At 36.4% G+C, this 26209-nt stretch overlaps 2 protein-coding genes and 1 long non-coding RNA gene across 3 annotated transcripts in view; 2 read left to right on the forward strand and 1 right to left on the reverse strand.

Annotated features, from left to right (window-relative positions):
• Positions 1–308: 308 nt before the first annotated feature.
• LOC128014598 (intestinal mucin-like protein) lies at positions 309–9278 on the forward strand. The gene is made up of 15 exons (XM_052598286.1): positions 309–876; positions 5268–5466; positions 5728–5912; positions 6009–6078; positions 6178–6308; positions 6414–6445; positions 6567–6714; positions 6867–6959; positions 7352–7392; positions 7536–7655; positions 7778–7876; positions 7948–8067; positions 8420–8459; positions 8556–8673; positions 8853–9278. The coding sequence occupies exons 1-15, from the start codon at positions 711–713 to the stop codon at positions 9031–9033; spliced, it is 1743 nt and encodes a 580-aa protein (XP_052454246.1). The 5' UTR covers positions 309–710; the 3' UTR covers positions 9034–9278.
• On the reverse strand, positions 5555–8645 carry LOC128014626 (uncharacterized). The gene is made up of 4 exons (XR_008183596.1): positions 8542–8645; positions 6539–6664; positions 6336–6437; positions 5555–5601 (listed from the first exon to the last, which is right to left on the reverse strand). It is a non-coding gene; the product is annotated as an uncharacterized LOC128014626 (long non-coding RNA).
• Positions 9279–19341: 10063 nt separating the features above from the next.
• muc5.1 (mucin 5.1, oligomeric mucus/gel-forming) overlaps positions 19342–26209 on the forward strand; it is a 28743-nt gene continuing 21875 nt past the window's right edge. Inside the window, exons 1-16 of the mRNA XM_052598245.1 lie at positions 19342–19438; positions 19548–19610; positions 19885–19917; positions 20261–20525; positions 20756–20870; positions 21192–21279; positions 21391–21473; positions 21618–21828; positions 22080–22205; positions 22306–22423; positions 22499–22637; positions 22787–22894; positions 23045–23114; positions 23188–23322; positions 23520–23678; positions 23786–23880. Coding sequence (XP_052454205.1) covers positions 19348–19438; positions 19548–19610; positions 19885–19917; positions 20261–20525; positions 20756–20870; positions 21192–21279; positions 21391–21473; positions 21618–21828; positions 22080–22205; positions 22306–22423; positions 22499–22637; positions 22787–22894; positions 23045–23114; positions 23188–23322; positions 23520–23678; positions 23786–23880 — 1899 coding nt within the window. The 5' untranslated portion in view covers positions 19342–19347. The remainder of the gene's footprint in view (positions 19439–19547; positions 19611–19884; positions 19918–20260; positions 20526–20755; positions 20871–21191; positions 21280–21390; positions 21474–21617; positions 21829–22079; positions 22206–22305; positions 22424–22498; positions 22638–22786; positions 22895–23044; positions 23115–23187; positions 23323–23519; positions 23679–23785; positions 23881–26209) is intronic.

The following is a 26209-nucleotide window of genomic DNA, read 5'->3' on the forward strand; positions in this document are numbered from 1 at the left end:
TGTTTTTTGATTAGTCTATGTTCATCAATCTGATTATGTCATCCAGCATAAAGAGTCATGGATTGAAGACTGCAAAAACAAAACATGCATAAATGGCAATGTCACCTCAAAACCTCTACAGTGTGACAAATCTGATATACCTACATGTAGCAATGGAATTAAACCTAAAAAGGTGTCTTATGCCAATGGCTGCTGCTATAAGTACGAGTGTGAATGTGAGTTTAAATGTCCATGGACATTTCATTCATATTAAATATTTATATTAAGTAAATGTCATTAATATTGGAAAAAAAAATTGTCGTAGCCTGTGGCTTGTGTTTACATTTGATGTAAATTTTTTTGCAGGTAAATGTAGTGGCTGGGGTGACCCACATTACAAAACATTTGATGGAACATACTATGCTTTCCAGGGAAACTGCACTTATGTTTTGTTCAAAGAAATCATCCCAAAATACAATATCAGTGTCCATGTTAAAAACTATTATTGTGATATAAAAAATAATCTGGCCTGTCCTGAGTATGTGGTTGTTAACTACAAATCATATAAAATCAAGCTGACTAGCAACACTAAAGAGGTCCAGGTAAGTCTTAGGACTACAGTAAAACGTTCACAGGTTTCTGATTTAATATAAAAAATATTTTACTCCAGAGAATAATTGTCATGATAATACAGAAAGGCATTGTTTTCTCAGGTCTATGTTGATGGTGATATGAAACAACTAACTTACATAAATAATGACTTTTTCATCACCACCTCTGGCATGGCAGTAATTGTGAACATCACTGAAATCAAAGTTGACATTACTGTGAATCATCAAGGCTTTGAGATCAATCTCCCATTCTCATATTTCCATGGTAATACAGAGGGACAGTGCGGTGAGTACAGATATAAAAATATCAGTGAGAATACTGTATGTGTCAGTTTCATTTTACATTTACCAGTGAAAAAAAACTGAACTCTACCTGATTGTTAATAATAAATTTAGGCCCAATCCCAATACTATTTTATACCCCTTCCCCTTCCCCTAAGAACATATTCCCCTCAGGATTGGGACATCACTACTATGCCGTCACACGTCATCATTCGTCATCTAGCTCTTACAATACACACATATACTGTTGTGCTGGTGTGCATTAGAGACTTTAATTATCGTTCTGTATTAATGAGCTGCTTACTGACAAACACACACATATCGGAAATCGTGCAGCTCACACATGCAGGAGAAAATAAACTTGTCAACGCTGCCCCATGACTTTTATTAAATACAGTTTAAATACTGAATCGCTACATTATATTTTCCAGCGACGAGAGGATACAATTGCTGTTTTTAAGGAAACTCACTTTAATAAGATAAACGCACAGACACGGATAGGCTATATTTGAGAAAATGGTTTAGTGATTTCTAATTATTGGGGGGGTTAGCCCCCATCAATGTAAACAGCAGTTATCACCCTGATCAGACATATGCTGTGGCACTATCATGCAGTCTGTAATGATATGACGTTAGCAAATATTAGTGATTTATTGCAAACATTTCCTTGAGTAACATGCCCGTTAATATAAACTCACAATTGAATGTAACATAAAACTTCTCTAGGTTACGTATGTAGGGGTGCCGGGGGTATGGCTCCGAGATACAGCGTCTTGTTCCCTCGAGGAACTAGGGTTACATACGTAACCTAGAGACGTTCCTCTTCAGGAACTCAAGCTGCGTCGAAAACGCTTTGGGGAACGAGTACCAACGCTGCCAGACTACCAAACCCCTGTCTAGTGTGTATCTGAAGAGCACAGCTTAGGATGACAGGACTAAAGTGCCTGGGGTGACTGGCATGTCTAAGCCATAGAATTTTGGGAAAGTAGAAGGCGTGGACCACCCCGCAGCACTGCAGATGTCCAGCATGGACACACCTGCTAGGAAGGCCTTGGAGGCCGCCATACCCCATGTGGAGTGAGCCTTGACTCCCAACAGCAGGGGACGACCAGAGGACTCATAGGTGGTGTTGATAGCCTTGACTATCCAACGACTAATAGTCTCCTTAGAAGCAGGAGAACCCCTCTTGGGGGACTGTAGCATACAAGCAATTGGTCTGTTTTTCTCCACAGGGCAGCTCTGTGGACGTATGCGTCCAGCACTCAAACTGGACACATACAATTTAGCTTCGCTTGGTCAAGCTCCCGAAAGGGAGGAGGACAAAAGGCCTGCAGCACTACAAGTTGTGGTGTGACAGAGGGAACACAACCTGCTCGAAGGTATATGAACGCTTTGGTCATGCCAGGTGCAAAATCAAGATAGGTAGGGGTCACTGAGAGGGCCTGCAGATCTCCTACTTTCCTCACAGAGGTAATGGCCAACAGAAAGGCAGTTTTAAGTGTCAATTGTCTGTCTGAAATATCTTGGATAGGCTCAAACGAAGTTTTGACACCACAAACAAGTCCCACGGGGGAATATGGGACCTCAGCGCACCATGGAGGAAACGTGTAACCAAGGGTCTTCCCAAAGACTGACCATCGAGAATGGCATGGTAGGCCGCAATGGCCGCCAAGTAGACCTTCAACGTGCAGTGGGTCAACCCTGCAGAGAGCCTGGCCTGTAGGAACTCCAGAACTTTACCAACTGGGCAGTTTGCTGGGTCTAGCTGGCGGTTTCTTCACCATGAGGTGAAGAGTTTCCACCTCGGGGCGTACAGTTTCCTCATTCAGGGAGCTCTGAATTGGAGGAGGGTCTCAACAACCTCAGTTGAGAGACCAGATGCTAATAATTGTGCCCCCTTTAGGGGCCACACCCACAGCTTCCACAACTCTGGGCGAGGGTGAATTATCGTGCCCTGTGCCTGTGAGAGTAGGTCTGTCCTGATCGGTATCTCACATGGAGAGCCATTGAGGAGTGAGACCAGGTCTACGAACCATACTCAGCCCGCCCAGAACGGGGCTACTGATAACAGACGGACCCCGTCCCGGCATACTCTCGCCAGAACTCCCGGGAGCAGAGCAATAGGGGGAAAGGCGTACAGACGAAGCCTTGCTCTGGGACCACACAAGGATCTGGTGTGCGCCAGGTTGTACAAGGGCCGCAAGCGCAGACCTACCTGGTGGTTGATGTAAGAGACCACCGATGTGTTGTCGGTGCACACCAACATATGGTGACCCCTTAGGTCTGGGAGGAAGTGCTTCAGTGCATGATAAACTGCATGGCGACAAGGAGCTCCCAGCACTGGGCCTGATTCAAGAACCAAGGTTTCTTCCACATGTCTAAGGAACGGAGGCAGCGCTGCGTGACCTTGATTGTTCGAAGTGGACTGCCCCTTGGGGAAAATCCCTTGGTCTTGATCCACCACTGTAGGGGTCTCATGTACAGCAGGCCAAGAGGTATCACGTTGGACGCAGCTGCCATCAGACCCAACAATCTCTGAAATTGTTTGACAGTGAATGACTGGCCTTCTTTGACTCTCTCGATTGAGATGAGGAACGACTCGATACGAGCAGGGGACAATTGTGCCTGCATCGCGGTCGAATCCCATACTACACCTAGATAGGTGGTTCTCTGAACTGGAGAAAGTACACTCTTCTTGGCGTTGAGTCTTCAAACCCAGCTCCCCCATATGTGCGAAAAACGATATCTCGATGCCAAGCCGCAACCTGCTCTTACTGACCTAAAATCAACCAATCGTCGATGTAGTTGAGAATGCGGATGCCCTGCATGTGCAGGGGGACCAAAGCCACATCTACACATTTTGTGAACATGCGGGGTGAGAGTGCAAGGCCGAAGGGAAGTACTCAATATTGGTAAGCTTCACCCCTGAAAGCAAACCTCAGAAACTTCCCGTGTCATGGAAGGATGGATATGTGGAAGTATGCTTCTTTGAGATCTATTGTGACAAACCAGTCCTCGGACCTGATCTGAGCTACAACATGCTTGATCGTGAGCATTTTGAACTTCAATCTCATAACTGACTGATTTAAGACCCGCAGATCTATGATCGGACGCAACCCCCCATCCTTCTTTGGAACTATAAAAAACCAGCTGTAAAACCTTAATTCCCTGTCTTGAGGAGGGACCACCTTGATGGCCTCTTCTCTAATAGGGTTTTCACTTCCTGTTCCATAACCAGACCCTGCTTGGGGCCGACTATTGTCGGAGTAACCCCATTGAACATAGCCTGTGCAGAGCAGAACTGAATACGGTAGCCTTTTTCTTCTGTGTGCAGGGCCCATTGAGATACATTTGGCAGTATTTTCCACACTGCTAAATAATCTACTAAGGGAATCAGTCTCTCGAGACTGATCTCTGTTGTAAGAGGCCCCCGTAGGGGTGGCGAGCGTCTCAGCACCGCTATGCGCACGGGCAGAAGATACAGGGAACGATGCTCACTGGAGACTGCTGTGCCCTGGAACACTGGCAGGGTTGGCAGATCGGCCCCCATAGGGTGCTGAGGTGAGACGGGCACCGTTTACTGAGATCAGTGGTCCTTCTCAGCTCAGATATATCATGGGACTTGGTCTCCTCTCCCTCATCTAGCTCTTTAAGCAGGTCAGCTTGGTACACCTGTAACACCGCCATGGTGTGCAGACACGCACCAGCCTGACCTGCTGCCGCATACCTTTTGCCCACCAAAGCCTACATTGTTCTAAGCGGCTTGCGGATTCGCCCTTAACATGCTTAGTTTTCGCCTTGCTCTTAGACATGACTTGGAGCTCTACTGGACAGACAGTAAATAAGACTCACAAGACAAACAAATTACATTTACACACAGAGCACTTGCTGAAGACGCGAAGCTAATTCCAGCTGCGCGGCACATGCTTTTATAGCTTCCTGGTTGCTTATGTCACCCCGCCTGTGACGTCAAGCTCTTCCATTGGACTGATTACACACGATATTCAGAGTCGCTCATGCTAAGCGCGTTCCCCAAAGGGTTTTTGGCGCAGCTCGAGTTCCTGAAGAGGAACAAATGGTTACTTTTAGTTAAAATCAATATTTATGCCAAAAAAAAATTATATTTATGTGTCTTTTTGTTGGCTGTAGCAGCCATGTTGCCGAGATAATTCATACCCCTTCGTTTGAAGTGTGGTCCCGAAAAATATTTTGTTTGAAGGGCTATCTGGCCCTTCCCCTTCCCCTTACCCATACCCCTCCAACCAAAAGAGAATCGAGACAGGGAAAGGGCTAAGGGGTAGAATTGGGATTGGGCCTTACTTTGAATTGTCCCATTACTTGCTCTAAAATTATCTGCTAAATTCAGATAACTATAATTAAAACTACATTTATTAGGGGTTTGTGACAACAACCGTGCAAATGACTGCAGACGTCCTGATGGACAAATCGACCCATCATGTGTGAACATGGCAGAGCTTTGGATGGTCCCCCCAGGATGCATAAAACCTCCAACTATATCTCCACCTACAACTACAAACTCAACTATATCTCCACCTCCCTGCAATTCGACCATTTGTGATCTCATCAAGAGCGAGTAAGGAAAAACAAAATGTTTTAATCACTTCTGTTAGTAATACTGATTATTACCTTTATCCTTTTAAAGGTAAATGCAAGTAAACTGTCATTTACTTACCCTTAAGTGTTCCACACGTGTTTGACTTTCTTTATTCTGTAAAAAAATAGCATACAGGTGTGAAAGTACATCATACATACATCAGAATTTTCATTTTTGGCTGTACTGTCCCTTTAAGATGCCTGAAATCAAAAGTCAAACTGAGTATATGTTTCTTCACAGTATGTTCATGGAATGCCATGGGGTCATTCCTTATGAAAGTTATTATGAAGCATGCAAATATGATGTGTGCCACATGAGAAACAGCTCTATTGGTTGTACCAGTCTGGAGGCATACGCTCTGCTATGTGGCAAAGAGGGTATCTGTGTGGAGTGGAGAACATCAAATGAACTCACCAAAAAGTGTGGTAAGCAAAATGAACATTACCTTTTTTGGGGTGTTTTTAAAATATGTTGTACTCAAGAAGACCCTGATATGTAATTGTTATGGACTTCTATAACAGAATACAAGTGCCCCAGTCACAAAGTCTATAAGGGATGTGGTCCTAAAGTTGAAAAAACCTGCAGTACAAGGTAAGCTCACATCTCATATCTATGTACTGTACAAAACAACAGTCCTTAGTAAGTGTTGCAACTGTAATACTTCATTATCTGATGTGCTTACTCGACTAGGTACAATGATAGATTTGTGGAGAAAGACTGTCAAAACAATAACTGTCATCAAACATTTACGGAAGGCTGTTACTGTCCTGATGACAAATATCGAGTTAGTTCAACAATAGATGCCTGTACATCTTATTGTGGTAAGATAAGTTGCTTTATTTACTTACTGTTGTTCCTTATTTTCTCTGTTAAATGCACATTCACGTCTTATTTCCACTGATTTATTTTTCATTCCCTCCATGTAGATTGCATCGGCCCTGATGGATTACCTAGACAAGTATGTATAGGAAAAACAAGATAAAAAAAAAGAAAATCAGTGTTATTCAAAACATTTAATTTATAATCTGCTATCACATAACAAATTCCTAACCATCATCTACTTGTTTTTCCTCCTGCAGCCTGGCGATACATGGACCATGGACTGTCATGAGTACACATGCTCCAATGAGACCTTTGGTATTAAAACTGTGCCTGTGGGGTGTCCGGCTGAAAAGTCCTGTGGACCAGAACAAAAGAAAATAATTGAAAACTGCTGCCTAACCTGCGGTGAGTCAAGACTAAACTTGCTTGAACATTACAAGCAAAATAATGAATCTGAAGCAAATAAATGATTCACAGTTACTGCCACTATTGAACTATCCCAACATAAATGCATTCAAAAATCATTTATAAGAATCCCCATTTCTCAACCCATTCAGTGTGTGATCTCGAGCTGTGTCTTCAGAAGAAGTGTGCTGTGGGATATACATTGGCAGCAAATAAATCTGAAGACAGTTGCTGTCCACCCTGTGGTAAGTCTCACATATTATTCTGTAGATTTAATTGCTAAACAATTAGCTGTCCTACAAAAAAAAAAATAGATATTGTAAATCCTATTCCTATCAGGCAGTACATTTTGAGTCCATGTTGAAATCTAATGTATTTATATAAAAATGAAATCTGAAGAAAATCTGGAATATGATATTAAAAATAGCAAGTGTAATTTTTCAAAAGGCTAACTGATATGATTTCTATCTTTACACATTGTAAGTTTTATATTTTATCAAGATATGTGACAGACATAAAAATGAACTGCATTACACAAATTACACTTACACTTACTTTTCTTTAAATTGACTGAAGTAGCATAAATTATTATTGAACTGGCTTTATGGCTCATAAAACTGATTTTTATGATTTTCAGTGCCCAAAGATGTATGTGTGTACAATAACACTGAGTACCAGGTAAGCTGCTGGGTTCATTTGTTTAAACTAATAAAGTTAATTTGGGCAAATCCTGATATTTAAAAGGGAACACAAGATAAAACTGTTAAATAGTGTTAGTATTTGACAATTTTCTGATTAGATAATCTCTTTTTTTTTTCTAGCCTGGAGTTCAAATCCCCACAGATCCCTGCATCGAATGTAACTGTCTAATGGATAAAGACCCAAAGACCCAACTACATGTCGTCACGTGCGCTTCTATCGCCTGTGAACCTTGCCCTGATGTAATAATTACTATTTATTCTTGTGAACCATTACATCAACTCATTCATACAACTCAACTTCTGAACTATAAGTATGTAAACATCTAAATTATAATTTTTTTTTTTTTTTTTTGTACTCCAAGGGATTTGTGCCTGTCCAAGAAAAAGGAGAATGCTGTCAAACATGCCAGCAAAATAGCTGTTTTTATACTGCGCCAGACAACACCTCACATATTCTCAAGGTGCATGTTCTCAAACTTTTCTTCACACATCTGTTCAGCTATATCTTTTACTTATTTGTATTTTTTTGTAGACTGGAGACACGTACAACTACAAGTGTGAGACTGTGATCTGTCAACAAATGAATGACACATTCATGATAGAGAAGACCATAGCAACCTGTCCAGAGTTCAATCCAGATGAGTGTGTGCCTGTGAGTTTAACATCTTTAGCTCAAGTTCCAAACATGACGCACTTGTTCTGTTTGTTTCTGTCTTCCCACACTAAAATGTATATGCATGTAGGTTTTTTTTTTTCTTTTTCCATCTGTAGTGTTTAAATAATTCAGCTTAAAAAGTTGTGTAACTTCTTTCAACATTTACACATCCTCGTGTTGTTCCAAACCTGCATGAATATTTCATCTGTTGCCTTTTTACAGACAAAACCATTTGAATAATATTTTGCTTTATCATAATTACACAGGTTTTGAACAACAGACATTTTGAGTGAACTATCCCTTTAATTTTTAATCTGATGTTTAAACAAAGCCCTATTTGTCTTTACAGGGAACACTGACACTTGATGCAGATGAATGTTGCAATACTTGTAAGAAATTGTTTCCTTGTTCAATAATTCCTGTTCAAAATTTTTTTCAAAAAATATATATATTTATATTATCTCCTATTACCTCTAATATCTCAGGTGAGCTCAGGAACTGTGTTCGTGTGAAGAACACCACAGATGTTACTTTAAATGACTGCAAGTCCATCCATCCCATAGAAGTGACTTCCTGCAGTGGCCACTGTGACACAGAATCAATGTGAGAGCACCCTGACATGATTTCTTGTGAAATATACTTCATACTTAACATATACTCATATTGAATGATTGTTCATTCCAGCTGTAAACAGGGCTATATTACAACTTTAACACAGAATTGTATATAAGAAATGGTTTTTGTGCTTAACTGACTGGTGTTTTTCTTGGAAATCCACATAGGTATTCAATGGGAGCCAACATCATGATGCACAGCTGTTCTTGCTGTCGGGAGATGAAAACCAGCGTTAAAAAAGTGCAGCTGAAGTGTTCTGATGACCGTGTGATCGATCATGACTACGTCTACATAGAGAGCTGCAAATGCACTCCAATAACTTGTGAAAACCAGAAGACTAGTGGATAAAAGATCCCATTCAGTGTGTATGCTATACTGCTACAATTCCAACTAAATTGCTAAATACTATGCATATATTGGTGAAAGATGGGACCATTCAGCTTTCTGCTCTATAACTATTATCTCTCAGGGCATTTTCAGGGCATTTTGAACATTTTGTTTCTTCTTTAGCAATGAAAAATAAAATTCTTTACATTTCATCCTTCTGAAATAAGTGATGACTATAATAAAGCAAAAAAAAGCAACAAAAAAAACAGCATAATTGACTTTTTTTTCTTTCTCCCAAAATGATTTTTCCCAGGAAATAGAAAACTGGCATCAGCATGCATTAGCTAAGATTAACTTAGTCACCTTTATTTATAACAAAAAAATATATATATATTGTGTCAAAGCAACTGAACAACATTAATTAGGAAAACAGTGTGTCAATAATGCAAAATGACAGTTCATCATTGAATTCAGTGATGTAATCATTTCAGTTTAGTTTAAATAGTATCTGTGCAATCATTTGCAATCAAGTAAACGCTATCGCTGTAAATTAAGTGTCCCCAACTAAGCAAACCATAGGCGAAAGCGACAAGGAACCAAAACTCCATCGGTGACAGAGTGGAGAAAAAAACCTTGGGAGAAACCAGGCTCAGTTGAGACAAGGTCTTTATAGGGGATCTGTATCTGGGGCTCTAGAGAGATACAACCACGATCAGATGATAAGAGCAGGCCATTTGTAACTCTGAGGAGAGCAGTCTCAGTCCTATGATATGGTCTAAATCCTGACTGGAAATCCTCACAGATACCATTTAACTCTAAGAAGGAATATTATTGTGAGGATACTACCTTTTCTAGTATCTTGGACAGAAAAGGGAGATTCAAGCTCGGTCTATAATTAACTAACCCAATTCCAAGTTGGGACACTGTACAAATTGTGAATAAAAACAGAATGCAATGATGTGTAAGTTTCAAATTTCAAAATTTTATTCAGAGTACAATATAGATGACATATCAAATGTTTAAACTGAATTTTTTTAAAAATCATTTTAAGGGAAAATAAGTTGATTTTAAATTTTATGGCATCAACATCTCAAAAAACACATTCCCTCTTTTTTTTTTTATAAAAGTCTGCAAACGTCTGGGGACTAAGGAGACATGTTGCTCAAGTTTAGGAATAGGAATGTTGTGCCATTCTTGTCTAATACAGGCTTCTAGTTGCTCAACTGTATTAGGTCTTCTTTGTCGCATCTTCCTCTTTATGATACGCCAAATGTTTCTATGGGGGAAAGATCTGGACTGCAGGCTGGCCATTTCAGTACCTGGATCCTTCTTCTACGCAGCCATGATGTTGTAATTTATGCAGTATGTGGTCTGGCATTGTCATGTTGGAAAATGCAAAGTCTTCCCTGAAAGAGATGACATCTGGATGGGAGCACATGTTGTTCTAGAACTTGGATATACAGCATTGATGGTACCTTTCCAGATGTAAGCTGCCCATGCCACACGCACTCATGCAACCCCATACCATCAGAGATACAGGCTTCTGAACGGAGCACTGATAACAACTTGGGTTGTCCTTGTCCTCTTTAGTCCAGAGGACATGGTGTCCTAGCCTGACTACGTCAGACTTCCTACTTCCGCTCAATTTCATTTCGCTTCTGTACTCAGTCTGATACAGCGTCAGAGCTTTCTGTTTGCCACCGGTCTGGAAACAGCCGGGCCAATCAACGAACAGAGGGCGGGCTGAGAGCCGTGACGTAGATGCTAAGCGCTGAGTTTTACATTGTAGGTTAGAGAAATCGAAAACCGAAACGACCGCGGAAATGGGAAACGAGACACGGGATGCAATTCGCTCTGTTATGGAGAACATTCAACTCTTTTTCAAACTGCAAAAGTCGTTTACAGCCATGTTCACTCTGGTATTTAGCTCGCATCATCATGTGTTAACAACAGGTTTACAGTGGAAGTTCAATCATAGATTTGAGTTCGATGCATGATGTCTGTGCTTCGATGCGGCTGTACAGGCGCATAACATACGTCATAACTAAACTTATCTGATTGGCTACGGGTAACCAATGATTTTAAACTTCAGACAAGTGCCCCCTAGCGAGAGAGAAAACACTTCTCTATTATGCCATTCCAGACTCTGTCTACGAAGCAAAGCGAAGTATTCCCAGGCTAATGGTGTCCCAGTTTTCCAAAAAAACTTCAAATTTGTATTTGTCTGACCAAAGAACAGTTTTCCGGCCTTGACCCTTAAACACAGAGATTGTTCCAGATTGTCTGAATCTTTGGATGATAGTTCAACATGTGATATGTTATCTATATTCTATTGTGAATACAATATATGTTTATGACATTTGTAAATTATTCCATTCCTTTTTTACTAACAGTTTGTACGGTGTCCCAACTTTTTGAAAAATCAGGTTTGTAGTTCTTTGGGGTCAACTTGTGTTTTTTTGGTGAGAGGCTTAATAACAATCAGTTTGAAGGTTTTGGGGAGGTATCCTAATGACAATGATAAATTAATAATAGTCAGAGAAGGATCTATGACTTCTGGAAGCACCTCTTTTAGGAGCTTAGATGGAATAGGGTCTAACATAAATGTTGTTGGTTTAGATGATTTAACAAGTTCTTCCTCTCCTGTAGTAGAGAATGAGTGGAACTGTTCCTCAGGGGAACTATAGTGCACTGTCTGATGTGATACTGTAGCTGACGGCTGAAATGAACAATTTTATCTTTAATAGTATCGATGTTAGAAGTAAAGTAGTTCATAAAATCATTACTGCTGTGATGTTGGGAAATTGTGTGCAAAAAGTAATTTTGACTATGCTTGGTTTTACTTGAGGTGAAGTTAAAGATTTCCTTCTTTTTATCATTTTAGTATTGCGTACTAAAAATTGTAATCTTCATCAGCAGTAGTGTCATCCTCTGCAGTACTTACATCTCACCATAAGAGAACACTGTCATCTACCTAATAAAGGGTCATTTTTGCACGTTCTGTTGACTCAATTATCCACACATTTTGAGTGTAGATTATTACAAAAAACTTGATTTTGATTAAGCAGTTAAATATTTGTGAATAATAATGACATTCTATGAAATGTGTGGTTTGTAATGCTACTTTCATGTCCAATAGCCAGTAATAAGGTAAATGATTTCCAAGTAAATCCATTTAAACTGAGCATTTCTGAAGCATTCTGATTTCTGAAATGAAAACCAGGGACAGTATGTCTTTGTGTTTTGTTTTATTTTATTTTATTGTTGTGGGTTACATACATTAATATCATAATTGGCAGTGGGATTTTGTTTTGTTTTTGTTAGTTTTTTTTTTTTACACGAAAAATCACACTGAAAAATAGTAACTATTGCAAAATGTCTGTGGTGTAAAAAAGTCCACTCCTTGGTAAGAACATCACCAAACATGATTTATAATTAATTTAACACACAAGGCTCATTTAAACACGTTTTGGAAATTTGTAGCATTTCATTTAAAAACGATGTCATCCCTACCAAAACATGAAGTGTATTTAAATTCTCGTCACTGATAGTATTTGCACTCAATCATTTTGTGTATTCAGCCACTATACTACAGCTATAACAACAATTATGAAAAAAAATGGACAAAATAAAATGTACCTGTTAAGTTATAACTGAAGCTGAAATGTGTGTGCTTGATGCGTGAAAACAAACTTCATTAGTTCTTGCACATCATAGGCACTTTGAGTTTCGGTTTACCATATTTAATATGCATGAGATAAAATACAAATGCACAAATGTATACAAAATGAAAGATTACTTCTTAAGTTGAAATAAAATTGCAAGGATTAAAAAGTACTGTTTTTTTCTTCTGAAATCTAATCAAGTAAAAGTGAAAGTTATCAGTTTACATTTTGCATGAACGAAGTACAAATACACCAAAAATAATACTTAATTACAATAATCCAGTAAAATTAATCCAGTATTTTACACCCCTGCAAATAACAAACATTTCAAAACAGTAGGCTGATATTATAACAAATGTATGGCTTTACAAAAACACATTAAAATAAAAAATAAAAATATGATCAAATATGCTAAATAAAACAACAAATGATCTTTTTTCTCCATAATCAGGGTTAATATTTTGCATTTTAGGCTCGTATAAACTACAAAGTATGTGCTTTGTGCAAATGTAATTGTGCATGTGTAATAGATTAGTTTATTATTTTTATATCATTCATATCAGAGACTTCAGAGTTGTGATGGCAAAGTTTCAGGAATGTTTAATAGACCTATTGTGTGCAAAACAATCGCGCTATCAACATGTTTTGTTATACACTGCACACAAACAGTATTACTTTGTTTTAATATGATAACTGATGATAATAGAGCTCTGCTCTTGTACAAGATTTCCATGGCTACAGTAGCGGCTTGCGACCAAGTAATAAGATGGAAGCGTCCTCTGCTGGTGAAAATAATCACATTCATATGATAGCCATTAGCTAAATTGTTCGGGCTTTTCCATTGTATTCGCAGGTTGTTTTGAATGTGCTGTAAATGGGGACATTTCCGAGGACAACTCTAGTCGGGGACAGGACAACAGAAACCAGAACTGTCCCCGGAAAATCCTTAAATTGTATATTACTTAATTAAATACTGGATTTTTTTCCTGGTAATATTTTTTTTAAATCTAGGCTATATACTAACATCAGAACTGTAATGTTTTGGTTCACTATTTAATACATAAAAACAGAACTTTCTTGACATTATGTAAGACTTACTTCAAAATTTCCATCTCTGGGGGCTTCTTCTATTAGCCTACTTGAAGAAGACTTGGTTTGTCCCAGAGGTCATACACTTTCCATCTTGAGGAGGTGAAGAATTCAGAAATGGAGAATCATAAAATGTGGTTGATTTCAACATCTATGTATTAATTGAGAATATAATGTAGCTCTTTGTAAATATTCATGTTTTGAACAAAGTAGAGCTAATCTGCTTGTATCCATATCTGGGACATTCAGACACCATCCATCCTCTAGAGCTATTGTGAGCGATCTGTGAGCACTTTCTCTTTTATAGTGTCTTTGAGGCAATGTAGTCTGATCAGAAGTTGAAACCATGCTTACACACTATTACTATCTATCAGTCTAATCAACACAATGTTCTGGGTGTTTGAGAATAAACAGGATTTACAGAAACCCTGAAGGGAAAAAAACTTTCAGTTACGCACACCTATCACAGATATCATCTATAACTAAACAAGGATGTGAGTTCTGACAAAACCGTGACGAAGAAGATACACACTACGAAGTGACGCACTAAGCCAGAATTTACACTCTAAATGTGTACTTTGGTGGTATGGACAATGAGTCATTTTACCCAAACAATGAAAATTGTCTAATAAGTTTATGCCCCCTTTCCGAAACTGCTAAATTTTAATAATTTCACCAAAATAAGAGATATCATACAAAATGCATGTTATTGTTTATTTAGTACTGACCTGAATAAGATATTTCAAACAAAATATGTTTACATAAAAAGGAATCTATCTATCTATCTATCTATCTATCTATCTATCTATCTATCTATATAGTAGCCTTTCTGTTTTACTTAACCTGTAAATCTCATATATTCTTAAAAATATCTTCCTTTGTGTTAACAGCTAACACACACAAATATATATATAACAAATATAACAAATATATATGTCTTCTGGGAAACATGTAACTATCTTCTGTATCCTCCGATGGGTAGTACTTAATGAAAAAAAAATGTATGCATTTCCATTCTGCTGTATATGCAATGCATACATACGTGTGTGTATGTACACGCACACACATAAATACATGTTCAGCTCAACCTGCTTGTCATTACGAAATTCATTACAATTCAGGATCTTCAGAACGCAACAGCGAACAAAGATTATCAAACAATTGTTTAAACATCTTTCTTAAATAAATGATTGAATTTCTATAACACATTTTTAAGGTTTTCATTTCCTGAAGGAAGTACTGTTCTTCTCGGAAGTGCAGAAAACATTTTTTTCACTATTGAGTCACTATTGACACATTCATAATTTCAGTCAGGTTTTGTATCATACATGAATTTTGTCTACTTCATGGCTTAAATAATAATTTTAAAAACCTTTTGCTTGAACATACAGTATAGGTGGGTCTACAATGTCTTTCAAATGTAATTTTAAATAGGCAAAGGTAAATAGATATATGCATTCAGTGAGTGTCAATATTTAACCCCCTTACATCTTAAAGTATAAGTAACACGCTGACAGAGAATCAAGAAGGCAGTGGAAAGGAAAGGTTTAAATATTTAAATGTCTCCGCTGGAGGCGATGACAAACAGAGATCATATCCTCAGTCAATCCTAATGGGTTTCAGAGAATTAGGTTTGTCAAACAGACCAAGACAAAGGTTTTAGTATACACACCTCTGCTGTGTTAGTGGATCAAATAATGATCCTATAAATGTTTGGGTTTAAGTTTATAAAAGTTTTTGTATATCTTATATTTTGAAGTGATTAAAGTCAGCAATTTGTGCACCACGTGAAATTTTAACATCAAAGATAACAACAACAAGAAAAGCTGGAAAAAATGTTTTCCCTGTTCACACTTCTAAGAACGCATTTATACAAATTTTATAAAGAAGAATAACATTTTGAGCGAGTGAGGTGATGTGAAACAGGAAGATTTCTCACGCTTAGACCATCCAAGACAACAACAACAATAATCCACAATAATCCAAACAACTCCAGTCCATCAATTTACATCTTGTAGATCAAAAAGCAGTGTGTTTGTAAAAATACATTTTTAACTTCAAAGTATCAACATTCTGCTTATTATAGGTGGTGTTCATTAACACACCCTTCTCCTTTTCTAAACCTATATATATATATATATATATATATATATATATATATATATATATATATATATATATTATGGCAAGCCGTTCAGGAAATAATTATATTTATAATATGAAGTCTGAATATGTAGAATGAAAGTCTGAATATATGGAATGAAAGTCTGAATATATAGAATGAAAGTCTGAATATATGGAATGACAGTCTGAATATATGGAATGAAAGTCTGAATATATGGAATGAAAGTCTGAATATATGGAATGAAAGTCTGAATATATTGAATGAAAGTCTGAATATATAGAATGAAAGTCTGAATATATAGAATGAAAGTCTGAATATATGGAATGAAAGTCTGAATATATGGAATGAATGTCTGAATATATGGAATGAAAGTCTGAATATATGGAATGAATGTCTGAATATATGGAATGAAAGTCTGAATATATGGAATGAAAGTCTGAATATATGGAATGAAAGTCTGAATATATAGAATGAAAGTCTGAATATATAGAATGAAAGTCTGAATATATAGAATGGAAGTCTGAATATATTGAATGAAAGTCTGAATATATGGAATGAAAGTCTGAATATATGGAATGAAAGTCTGAATATATGGAATGAAAGTTTGAATATATATAGAATGAAAGTCTGAACATATAGAATGAAAGTCTAAATATGGAATGAAAGTCTGAATATATGGAATGAAAGTCTGAATATATGGAATGAATGTCTGAATATATGGAATGAAAGTCTGAATATATAGAATGAAAGTCTGAATATATGGAATGAAAGTTTGAATATATATAGAATGAAAGTCTGAATATATAGAATGAAAGTCTAAATATGGAATGAAAGTCTGAATATATTGAATGAAAGTCTGAATATATGGAATGAAAGTCTGAATATATGGAATGAATGTCTGAATATATGGAATGAAAGTCTGAATATATAGAATGAAAGTCTGAATATATAGAATGAAAGTCTGAATATATTTCAGAATGTGTGTACGGGCCAAAATACTGCCAACCGTACTCAACATCGTTCTACAGATGAAGAAATTTATTCGCTATTTCACCGCGTAAGAGTGAATGCGGTGAACTTCACAGCCCAGGAAGTTCCTGCTTATCAAGCAAATATTACAGAAAGAAACATGCCTTCTACCTCACAGGGACCACCCACAGCTAACTACAATCTTCGCCCCTGAAATAGCGAATACATTTCTTCATCAGTAGAACGATGCTGAGTACGGTTGCCAGTATTTTGGCCTGTACACGCATTCGCCAGGGTGTTAATTAGATGATTGTTACTTAAAATTGCTACTACTAAATTTCGTGCGAACTTGCTCATTGCAAGTCCGAATATATATTGAATATTGAATATATATATATATATATTCAGACTTTCATTCCATATATTCAGACTTTCATTTTATATATATATATATATATATATATATATATATATATATATATATATATATATTCAGACTTTCATTCTATATATTCAGACATTCATTCTATATGTATTCAGACTTTCAGATTTTCATTCTATATATTCAGACTTTCATTCCATATATATTCAGAAATTAATTTTATATATTCAGACTTTCATTCTATATATATTCAGACTTTCATTCAATATATATTCAGACATTCGTTTTAGATATTCAGACTTTAATTCTATATATTCAGACTTCATATTATAAGTACAATTATTTCCTGAACGGCTTGCCATAATATGTGTGTATGTATATATATATATATATATACAATATATACAATACAAGCAATGTTTTATAGGGGAACCTTCTGGAAGCGGGATTGGGCTAGTTTTGAGAAGCAACTGGGCAGGATTTGTTGTGAAAACCTGGCAACCCTGATCTGAACGCACATGCTGGAGATATACTTCTAATTACAGGAGCATCTTTACTGATGAGAGGTGCATGAAAATCGCATTAGATTTTTTGCACAGCCCTAGTATATATTGAAACTGTATATATTTGCTTAGCGGTTTTGGAAAATGACTAAGTTCCACTTTATGTCGTCTTTTTTTTTCTTTTTTTAAGTGCAGTTTGATGACAACATGGCATGTTGTTTACTTGATGTGCTTACGCGCCGATTGCTAAGTTAACAACACAGAGATATCTGAAGCAGTTTAACTCACCGCATGCGGTTCCAACACACGATCGTGACCCTTTTTCGTTGGGACTACATTATCCTTAAGAAATAAACGATTTGCAAATCTGGTGTCAAACTGGGCTTTGTTTGTAAAACAAGCATCTTCGAAATGCAGGGAACAAACACAAACACTTGCACAACTCCGTTGATGCTCTGTAAAAATAAACTCCATCCACTGGTCCCTTACTGCTGTTTTTTTTTTTTTTTGGTAATCTGTGTAGGGTTGCCTTGCCCTGGCAACCAAAAACACACTTCTTTTGTGACATTTCGGTCTCTCGCTCTGATCAGTGAATGTCTCTGCTTGCAGTGCTCTGCTATACGGGAGAGCGCGCTCTTCCGGGAGAAGTGCCCTTAGGACCCATATAAGGAAATTCCGCTCCATCTAACGTAACACAGACCCATACTCGAAAAATACTTTCCGAAACCTGTGACAAACCGGAAGAGGTTTTTTTGGAACAAAAATACTCCTTCAAACGTACAACTTAATTTTTGAAACTTTGTCCATGTTTATCATGGGAATCCAACTCTTTAACAGTGTAAAAGACTCAGTATGCATTAAATAGCATTTCACCCCCCCCAAACGAAAGTTGATACAACATTAAAGCCATTTGGTTTTAATTATATATTCATATATCCAATACTCCTATATTTATGATCAGCAGCCTGGAAAATGACCTGCACATTGCCATTAAAGTAAAATGTAAAATGACTCAACCTAAGAATAGGAGCTTGATAAAATCCTAATTTTAGATGAAAATTTCAGATGGCACTTAGAGGCTTTTGCATCTGAACTCTTCATATATATATTTTTAATAAATTTATTTATTTATTTATTTGATATACATTCATATTATAAACATTTAATATGTTGCTTGTAAAAAAATTTTTTTTCCAGCAGATAACTTTGTAACATCTCTCAAATTATTTAAATGTAAATGCAAAAAAAAAAAGAAAAAAAATCATCGTAGACATTTAGGGTGTGGATTTTACAGCGTGTCATGTAGTTTTTCTATGAATTGGTTTTAGGATTCAAGTTAAAATCAAATCAACCATCACATCCTTGTTTACCTTGAGATTATAACAGAGATAAACACTATGTTTTTTTTGGCCACCAATATTTGCATAAACTGTGTTTAATCTTCAAGCACATCTAGAATAAATGAAATAATTGCATGCCATAATAATGCATAAGCTTGGGATCCACCTTCAAAACACAGATTAGATGGTCCCAAAGCAAACTAAGACCTAGTACAGTATAAAAGAGCAAGCTTTGAGAGGTAGCTCACATTAGCTCTTGAAGATGGTCATCTCCGTGGGGACTGTGAGGATGTCCCAGATGTGGATGCTGAGATGGGTCATACTACTGGTTGGGCTGCAGTCACTGCAAGCAGGTTAGAAAAAAAAAAAAAAAAGGTTACTGCAAAAAAAAATAAAAACATAAAAAAACGCTCACAATATCAGCTACACAATTTGACTGTATCTCTTTTTCTATGTTTAAAGACTTTATGAAGGATTATGGAGAAATTGACGTTACTATGGACGTTATGTGGCCAACAACAACAGGTGAATATGTCATTGTGTTTATGGAATATACTTTATAGTTTCTTTGTGAATCAGTGTGATTAGGTCTCACGAAGTAACAGATTATTAATAGAAGTCAAGTAGAACTTTTAAATGGATCTAACATTAAACAGCCAAATCACTACAATGTAACAAATTAATATTTTTAAATTGGATTTACAAAGAGTATTATAGAATTATTGTAAGCTATCTGTAAATATGCACTTTCTCTCCATTTTAAAGTATGTGCAAAAATATCATCTTTTTCTGTTCTCAGCATTCTCCATGACAAAAGTACCGGTAACTACAGGTATAACATTTTTTCTTCTTCTTTTTTTAATGTTACAGTATCTGAAACCAATTTTGAAACAAAACAATTACACTTTAGGAGACTTAAAGGTGAAGGGTGTAAGGTTTTTTTTTTTTTTTTTTTTAGACAACATAAAAAAGAATTCAAAACCCCCAAAAAGTATAAGCACTATGGTTTTGTGGTAGAATCGAAACATTGATTAGTATTTATGAGCAACATTAGCACAACCAGATGATGTGTGTTTGAGGTGCAGAAATTATGCTCTTTACCTTCAGTTGCATATTTTTGCTCAAAGAAAGTATTTAGCACTTATCACATGTATAAACGTTCTTTCTTGGTTTAGTTGAACCAAATCCTGATCATCAGTCCACGGTCTGCAGCACATGGGGAAATTTCCACTTCAAGACCTTTGATGGTCAATTCTTTCAAGTGGCAGACACGTGCAACTATGTTCTGACAGTGATGTGTGACATCCCCATTTCTGATTTTAACATCCAAATGCAAAGAGAGACTGTGAATGGTTCAATCACTTTCAACACAGTCACAATAGAGCTGGAGGGGACAATCATCAAAATCACTAATGGCGACATCACCATGGGGAACGAAAAGTGAGTTTCTACACTACAACACTACAGCAAAACCACAATCCTTAAAAACAATAATCTTATTAATATTAGCATTTCATTATTAATATCTTAGCTAATTCATGTTTTCAACCAAATTTATTTTAGGTGTATTAAAACATATTTACTGTACAACAAAACAAACAAGAACATTTTCTTTTTTCAATAATGTTGTCATTTAAAAAAAAAATATTTATATAATAATTATCCACCAGGGTGTCTGTTCCAATCAATATGCATGGAATTCAAATCGAGGGAAGTTCAACAAGTCTCAAGATCTCGAACAAACATGGAGTGACTGTCTTCTGGGAAGAAGACAACTATCTAACGGTATGATTCTTTATCTCTCAGCTTGATCTCAGTCTTGGTCATAATTGACTGTATCAGTGCTGCACATTAAAAAAACAAGCATCTAATATACCTAAATAAGTAACAGTGAACAAACAGGTTTTGCAAATGAGCCTTTTCCTTTTTTTGATTCTTTGTTTGTATTGTCAGTTAAACAGACAGACAGACAGACAGATAGATAGATAGATAGATAGATAGATAGATCTAAAAATAAAGGTGAAAAGTCACTTAGATAAAAAAAAAGAGTTTTTGAAAAGAGACTATCTCTCCTCTGACATTATTTTATTATATAATGTTCCCCAGATTGAACTTCCTGAGAAGTACCAAGGTCTGACCTGCGGACTCTGTGGAAACTTTAATGGCAACAAGCATGACGATATCACTGTTAGCGGTAAACATAATGTTTTTAACTCATTAGTGATTAGATTTAAGTTTTAAATACAGTAAGTTTTGTTACCGCAGACAGTTTAATGTTTAATGTGTTTATTTGACTCCTCCTCAGGTCCGGCCAAATGGAAGGTTTCCACACCTTTGACTGAAACCTGTGAGGAAGTTACACTTCCACCCAGGGATCAGTGTGACCAGGTAAAGTATGGGACAAAATCTAATTGTGGGTGCGCTTTTGAATTGCAAATTAAATTGTTTAACCTCTGACTGAAACATTGGTTTTAACGAAACAATCCTTCAAACAAATTATCCAATTTTTTATAATTTTTTTTCCCACTCTAGACAAGCGTTTGCCAGCAGTATCTCAGCAGTCCTGGGTTTGCTGACTGTTACAATGTGATGGACATGAGTTCATTTGAAAAAGTCTGTGAAGACGATCTGTGTCAGTGTTATGGAAATTACGACTGTCTCTGCAACACACTCACAGAGATTTCACGACAGTGCACTCATGCTGGAGGAAAACCAGGAACATGGAGGACAGAACAGCTCTGTCGTGAGTATCAGTAATGATGGCAAGAAAAAATGAACCAACTTTTTTAACTCCCATGATGTTGCAATATGCTGTACAGTTCTACAGTTTTTTTTAAGAATCACTACGCAGCTATTGCCATACGTTCACCCATAAACTAAATGAAAACATACAAACAACAATCACTTACTATTTTAAAAGGACCACTGAGAAGAAAATACAATGCAACAGTATTGATACATTTGTGACATGCAATGTCTTGTTCTGTGGAGCAGCAAAGACGTGTCCTCTGAACTTGCAATACATGGAGTGTGGGAGTCCGTGCAAGAACACCTGCTCAAATCCGACCGCAAGTCTACTGTGTAAAGAACACTGTGTGGATGGCTGTTTCTGCCCTATTGGTAATTTTTACACAATATCCAAAGACAATTGCTTGTATATTTAAATGTGTTCAATTAAAGTCATTTTTTCTAAATTAAATGCTATCATCTTTTTGTAAAGGCACCGTGGAAGACAACATTGGTCAGAGTGGCTGTGTTAATGTGAACCAGTGCCCTTGTGAGCATAACGGCGCAGTATATCAATCAGGAGAGTCTTACAAACAAGCTTGCAAAAAATGGTAACTTTTTACAGATTTTAAAATCACATTTACATGAGCCTTCCCCATTTTAATACTGCTTCTGTAATGTGTCAGTGTGTGCGCCGCTGGACACTGGACTTGTACATACCTGGAATGTCCTGGAATCTGCTCCGTTGTTGGAGGGTCTCACGTCACCACTTATGATGGAAAGACCTTCACCTTCAGTGGCAACTGTGACTACATCCTCACTAAGGTCTGTTAGTACAGAAGATGATGTCAGAAATAAAAGCCTTCATTTATATGTTTATTCACATGGTTTATATTACATTCAGAAAACTGTGGGAATTTTAAAGGTTCTTATAATATTGTTTTCTTTTTCTTTCTTTTAAAAAAAAATTAAAGCACTCTAATGACAGTGACATTGCGGTTGTGGGAAATCTGGCAAAGTGTGATCCGGCCCGAAAAGACACATGTCTAAATTCAGTCACCCTTGTCATCTCAGGGACCACTGTAAGCACTGGGTTTGAATAATTGTATTCTTTTATAATTTTTTACTACTACTAATAATAATACATATACTGGCTGCTACTACTGCTACTACTACTATGATAATCATATTAATAGTAATGTCATATTGTTGATGTTTTACTCATTAAACAGATTACCTTTTCCTCTGGAGGATCTGTGACAGTGAATAAAATCAGTCCACACATGCTTCCTTTCACCATAGGTTTGTTGTCAATGTTTTTATCATTACTAAAAAGAACATTGAAATTCCTTCTTTAATGATTTTATTGTCCCAGGTCCAGTGAGCATTTTCCAGCCCTCGTCCTCTTTCATCATTGCTGATATGAAGAGTCTTCGTCTAGAGATTCAGTTAGCTCCAGTCATGCAGTTGTATATTGTCGCCAGCACTGAAGAGAAAGGGAAGATGAGTGGTGAGTAAAAAAATAAAACAAAATAAAACCTTTTGGGAAAAGAAAGACTGCAGACTTTAAGTGTTTGGAACATATACATATACATATATATATATTAATTTGTAGCATATAGATGCCTCAAAGCTAATTGTTATGAATTCAGACAATTTTGGTGTTATGGGTATCAACTGAACCACTTTTTACCTTGTTTCTCTCAGGTCTGTGTGGGAACTATAATGACATCCAATCAGATGACTTTAAAACAACATCGGGCATCATAGAGGGCACACCAACATCCTTTGTCAACTTTTGGAAACAAAATTGCCAAGATCTTGAAATCACATTTGACAACCCCTGCAGCTTGAATATAGAAACAGGTGCTTAATATGCTCACAATTTGATCATTCTTGACATAGCAGAAGAAAATTATTGATGCGCTAAACAAAGTAAGCAAGCAAATCTTCTCTGATGTTATTCCTCATAGAGCAACTTGCAAAAGACTGGTGTTCCCGTCTCACAAACCCAAATGGCAGCTTTGCTGCATGTCACTCAGAAATATGTCCTGAGATGTACTACCAAGTAAGTCTTTCTGCAGAAACAGAATGAACAATTACTATTTTTTATTTTACTTTTTTTGACATGCACTCTTAAAAATAAAGGGGCTTCACAATGCCATAAAATAACATTTTTGTCTAAATCATTCCATAAAGAAGTGTTAACATCAGAAGAACCTTTCTGTTTCACAAAAGGTATTTTGACGTGAAAGGTAAGAAAGAGATTGTTCTTTAATGACCCTTTGACTAAATGGTTCTTTGTGGAACCAATAATATTTCTTTTATGGCATCGCTGTGAAGAAAACTTTTTAAGCACCTTTATTTTTAAGATTGTATTGTATTGCATTATTTATTATAAATTAGTTATAAGTGCAATTTTTTTTTCATGTGTCCATGTAATCTTTAATCAAAGGTTGAGTTCACACTGTCAGTATCTGAGAATGATACCCACATTTACTTAAACTGACCACACGCTGATTTTAAAACTGATTTTAAGCCAGATTTGCACCACCTGAATGATCAGGCGATTGAACCAAATATTGAGAATGAAAAACATTAATTTTACTGATCAAGTCAATGAATATTGCAGTACAAATCAGGTATTCAGTGACATTTAGCTCAAAACACCAGCAATCTCTACAACGTTACCTATGTTTTGGTCACTATAAAAGGAATAAAATAAATAGTCCATAACTAAATGCACTGAAAGCCCACCCTATGTTTTCTTTATTTTACAAAATCACAATGTTTTGTTTCTATTGTGATTGTACACATAAAAGTGTCTCCTTTACAGTTCCGAACAATGTGTTTTTTTATCTGGGTAGTTGATAAACTTTTATTTATAAAATCTGAAATTTATTGAACCATGCTTAGGAGAGTCACACCAGAGGACAATTTTGAGATTTTGCCCAAAAATGTAAAGAAATCTGAAAAAAAAAAAAAGATTTTTTAACAACAGCTCCATGTAGGACAAAGACATAATTAACAATTGACTGCATTTTAAATTATGATAATATTAATTATATTCATTTTCATCTTGTGGGACAGTGAAAATGCCATGTCAATACAACAAGCCATCTCTTTTTAAGTCGTTTCCACGTGATTTTTCATCAGATCGATTGCTATGATTATTAGGCCTACTTATTGCAATTTCTAGAGTAAATCTTTCATTTGCGGGTGTCTTTCTGAAAACTTTGTAGTGTGTACGTGCCATTTGGCTCTCTTAGCAGCATGAAAAACTATTCAAATTCTGAATGGATTAAATATGGCCAAGACAGCTCCCTTTGAAATCATTAAAAAGCTGTCACCCATCTTTGTGATCTCACAAAGTTAAGTAAAGTTATAATCGACAAATCTCTCAACACGGCACAGTGAATCTATTATTTAAATTGTGTCTACACTTTGTTATAATGGGAGGATTCATGAGCGAGTAGATCAAAACTCAATTTGAATGCTGACTGGATTCTAACACAAACACATACATTTCAAATAATGTAACATAGCACAAAAGTTGTCAGATTTTCAGCTACATTGCTAAATGCTGCAAAAACATGATTTAGCAAATAGAAACCTGTTTTTTATTTATTTATCTGAATTGTTTATTGTTGAACTATCTTTTCAAATCTGTTGTAATGTAGAACTTGATTAATTTAAGTTATAATACAGGTTGTTATTGTTTTGGTGAATGTCTGTTTTTGAGGTCATAGAAAGTGTGCCCTCCCTATGAAAACAAAATTCCCCAAATTGAGAATTTTCTGCCAACGGCCCTGGGCCAGATTTGAGGCTGGTCGCAAATTATTATTATTATTTTTTTTTTATATACTCTATTGTGTGGTGTCATAATGATTATTTAACTGCTCCCAATTGGGACGGAACATCCCTAAACTCAAATCGTGAATATAAAACATGTTAGATATTTACGACTCTTTAACAGGCTGGCTCTGACTTGATACCCACGATAGCCAATGAGAGCAAGCAAGTGTCACCTACAACACAGATTCTTTTGCATTTGTTTTCAATCTCTACTCATGTTTGATCTCAACAGTCGCTGTGAAATCATTTCTACAATCATTAAGTGTGTGGCCTAGGTCAGGTAAATTGTCTAGTGTGAGCATTCAGAGTATTATAGGCTAAAAATCAGTTGAAAATATCTTCATGTCTGGGGTCTCTCATGGTTTAAAAAATTTGTTAAGATTTGAAAATCGTCTATTGTGTGGTCAGCTTTACATTCAACAGACACTTTATTAGGTACACCTATTCAACTGGTTGTTAACAGTAGCTCAATGCATTTAGGAATGTACAAATGGTCAAGACAAGCTTACGAACTAAGCATCAGAATAGGGAAGAAATTTAAT

This window comes from Carassius gibelio, chromosome B25, assembly GCF_023724105.1.
Source record: "Carassius gibelio isolate Cgi1373 ecotype wild population from Czech Republic chromosome B25, carGib1.2-hapl.c, whole genome shotgun sequence".
Classification (NCBI taxonomy): domain Eukaryota; kingdom Metazoa; phylum Chordata; class Actinopteri; order Cypriniformes; family Cyprinidae; genus Carassius; species Carassius gibelio.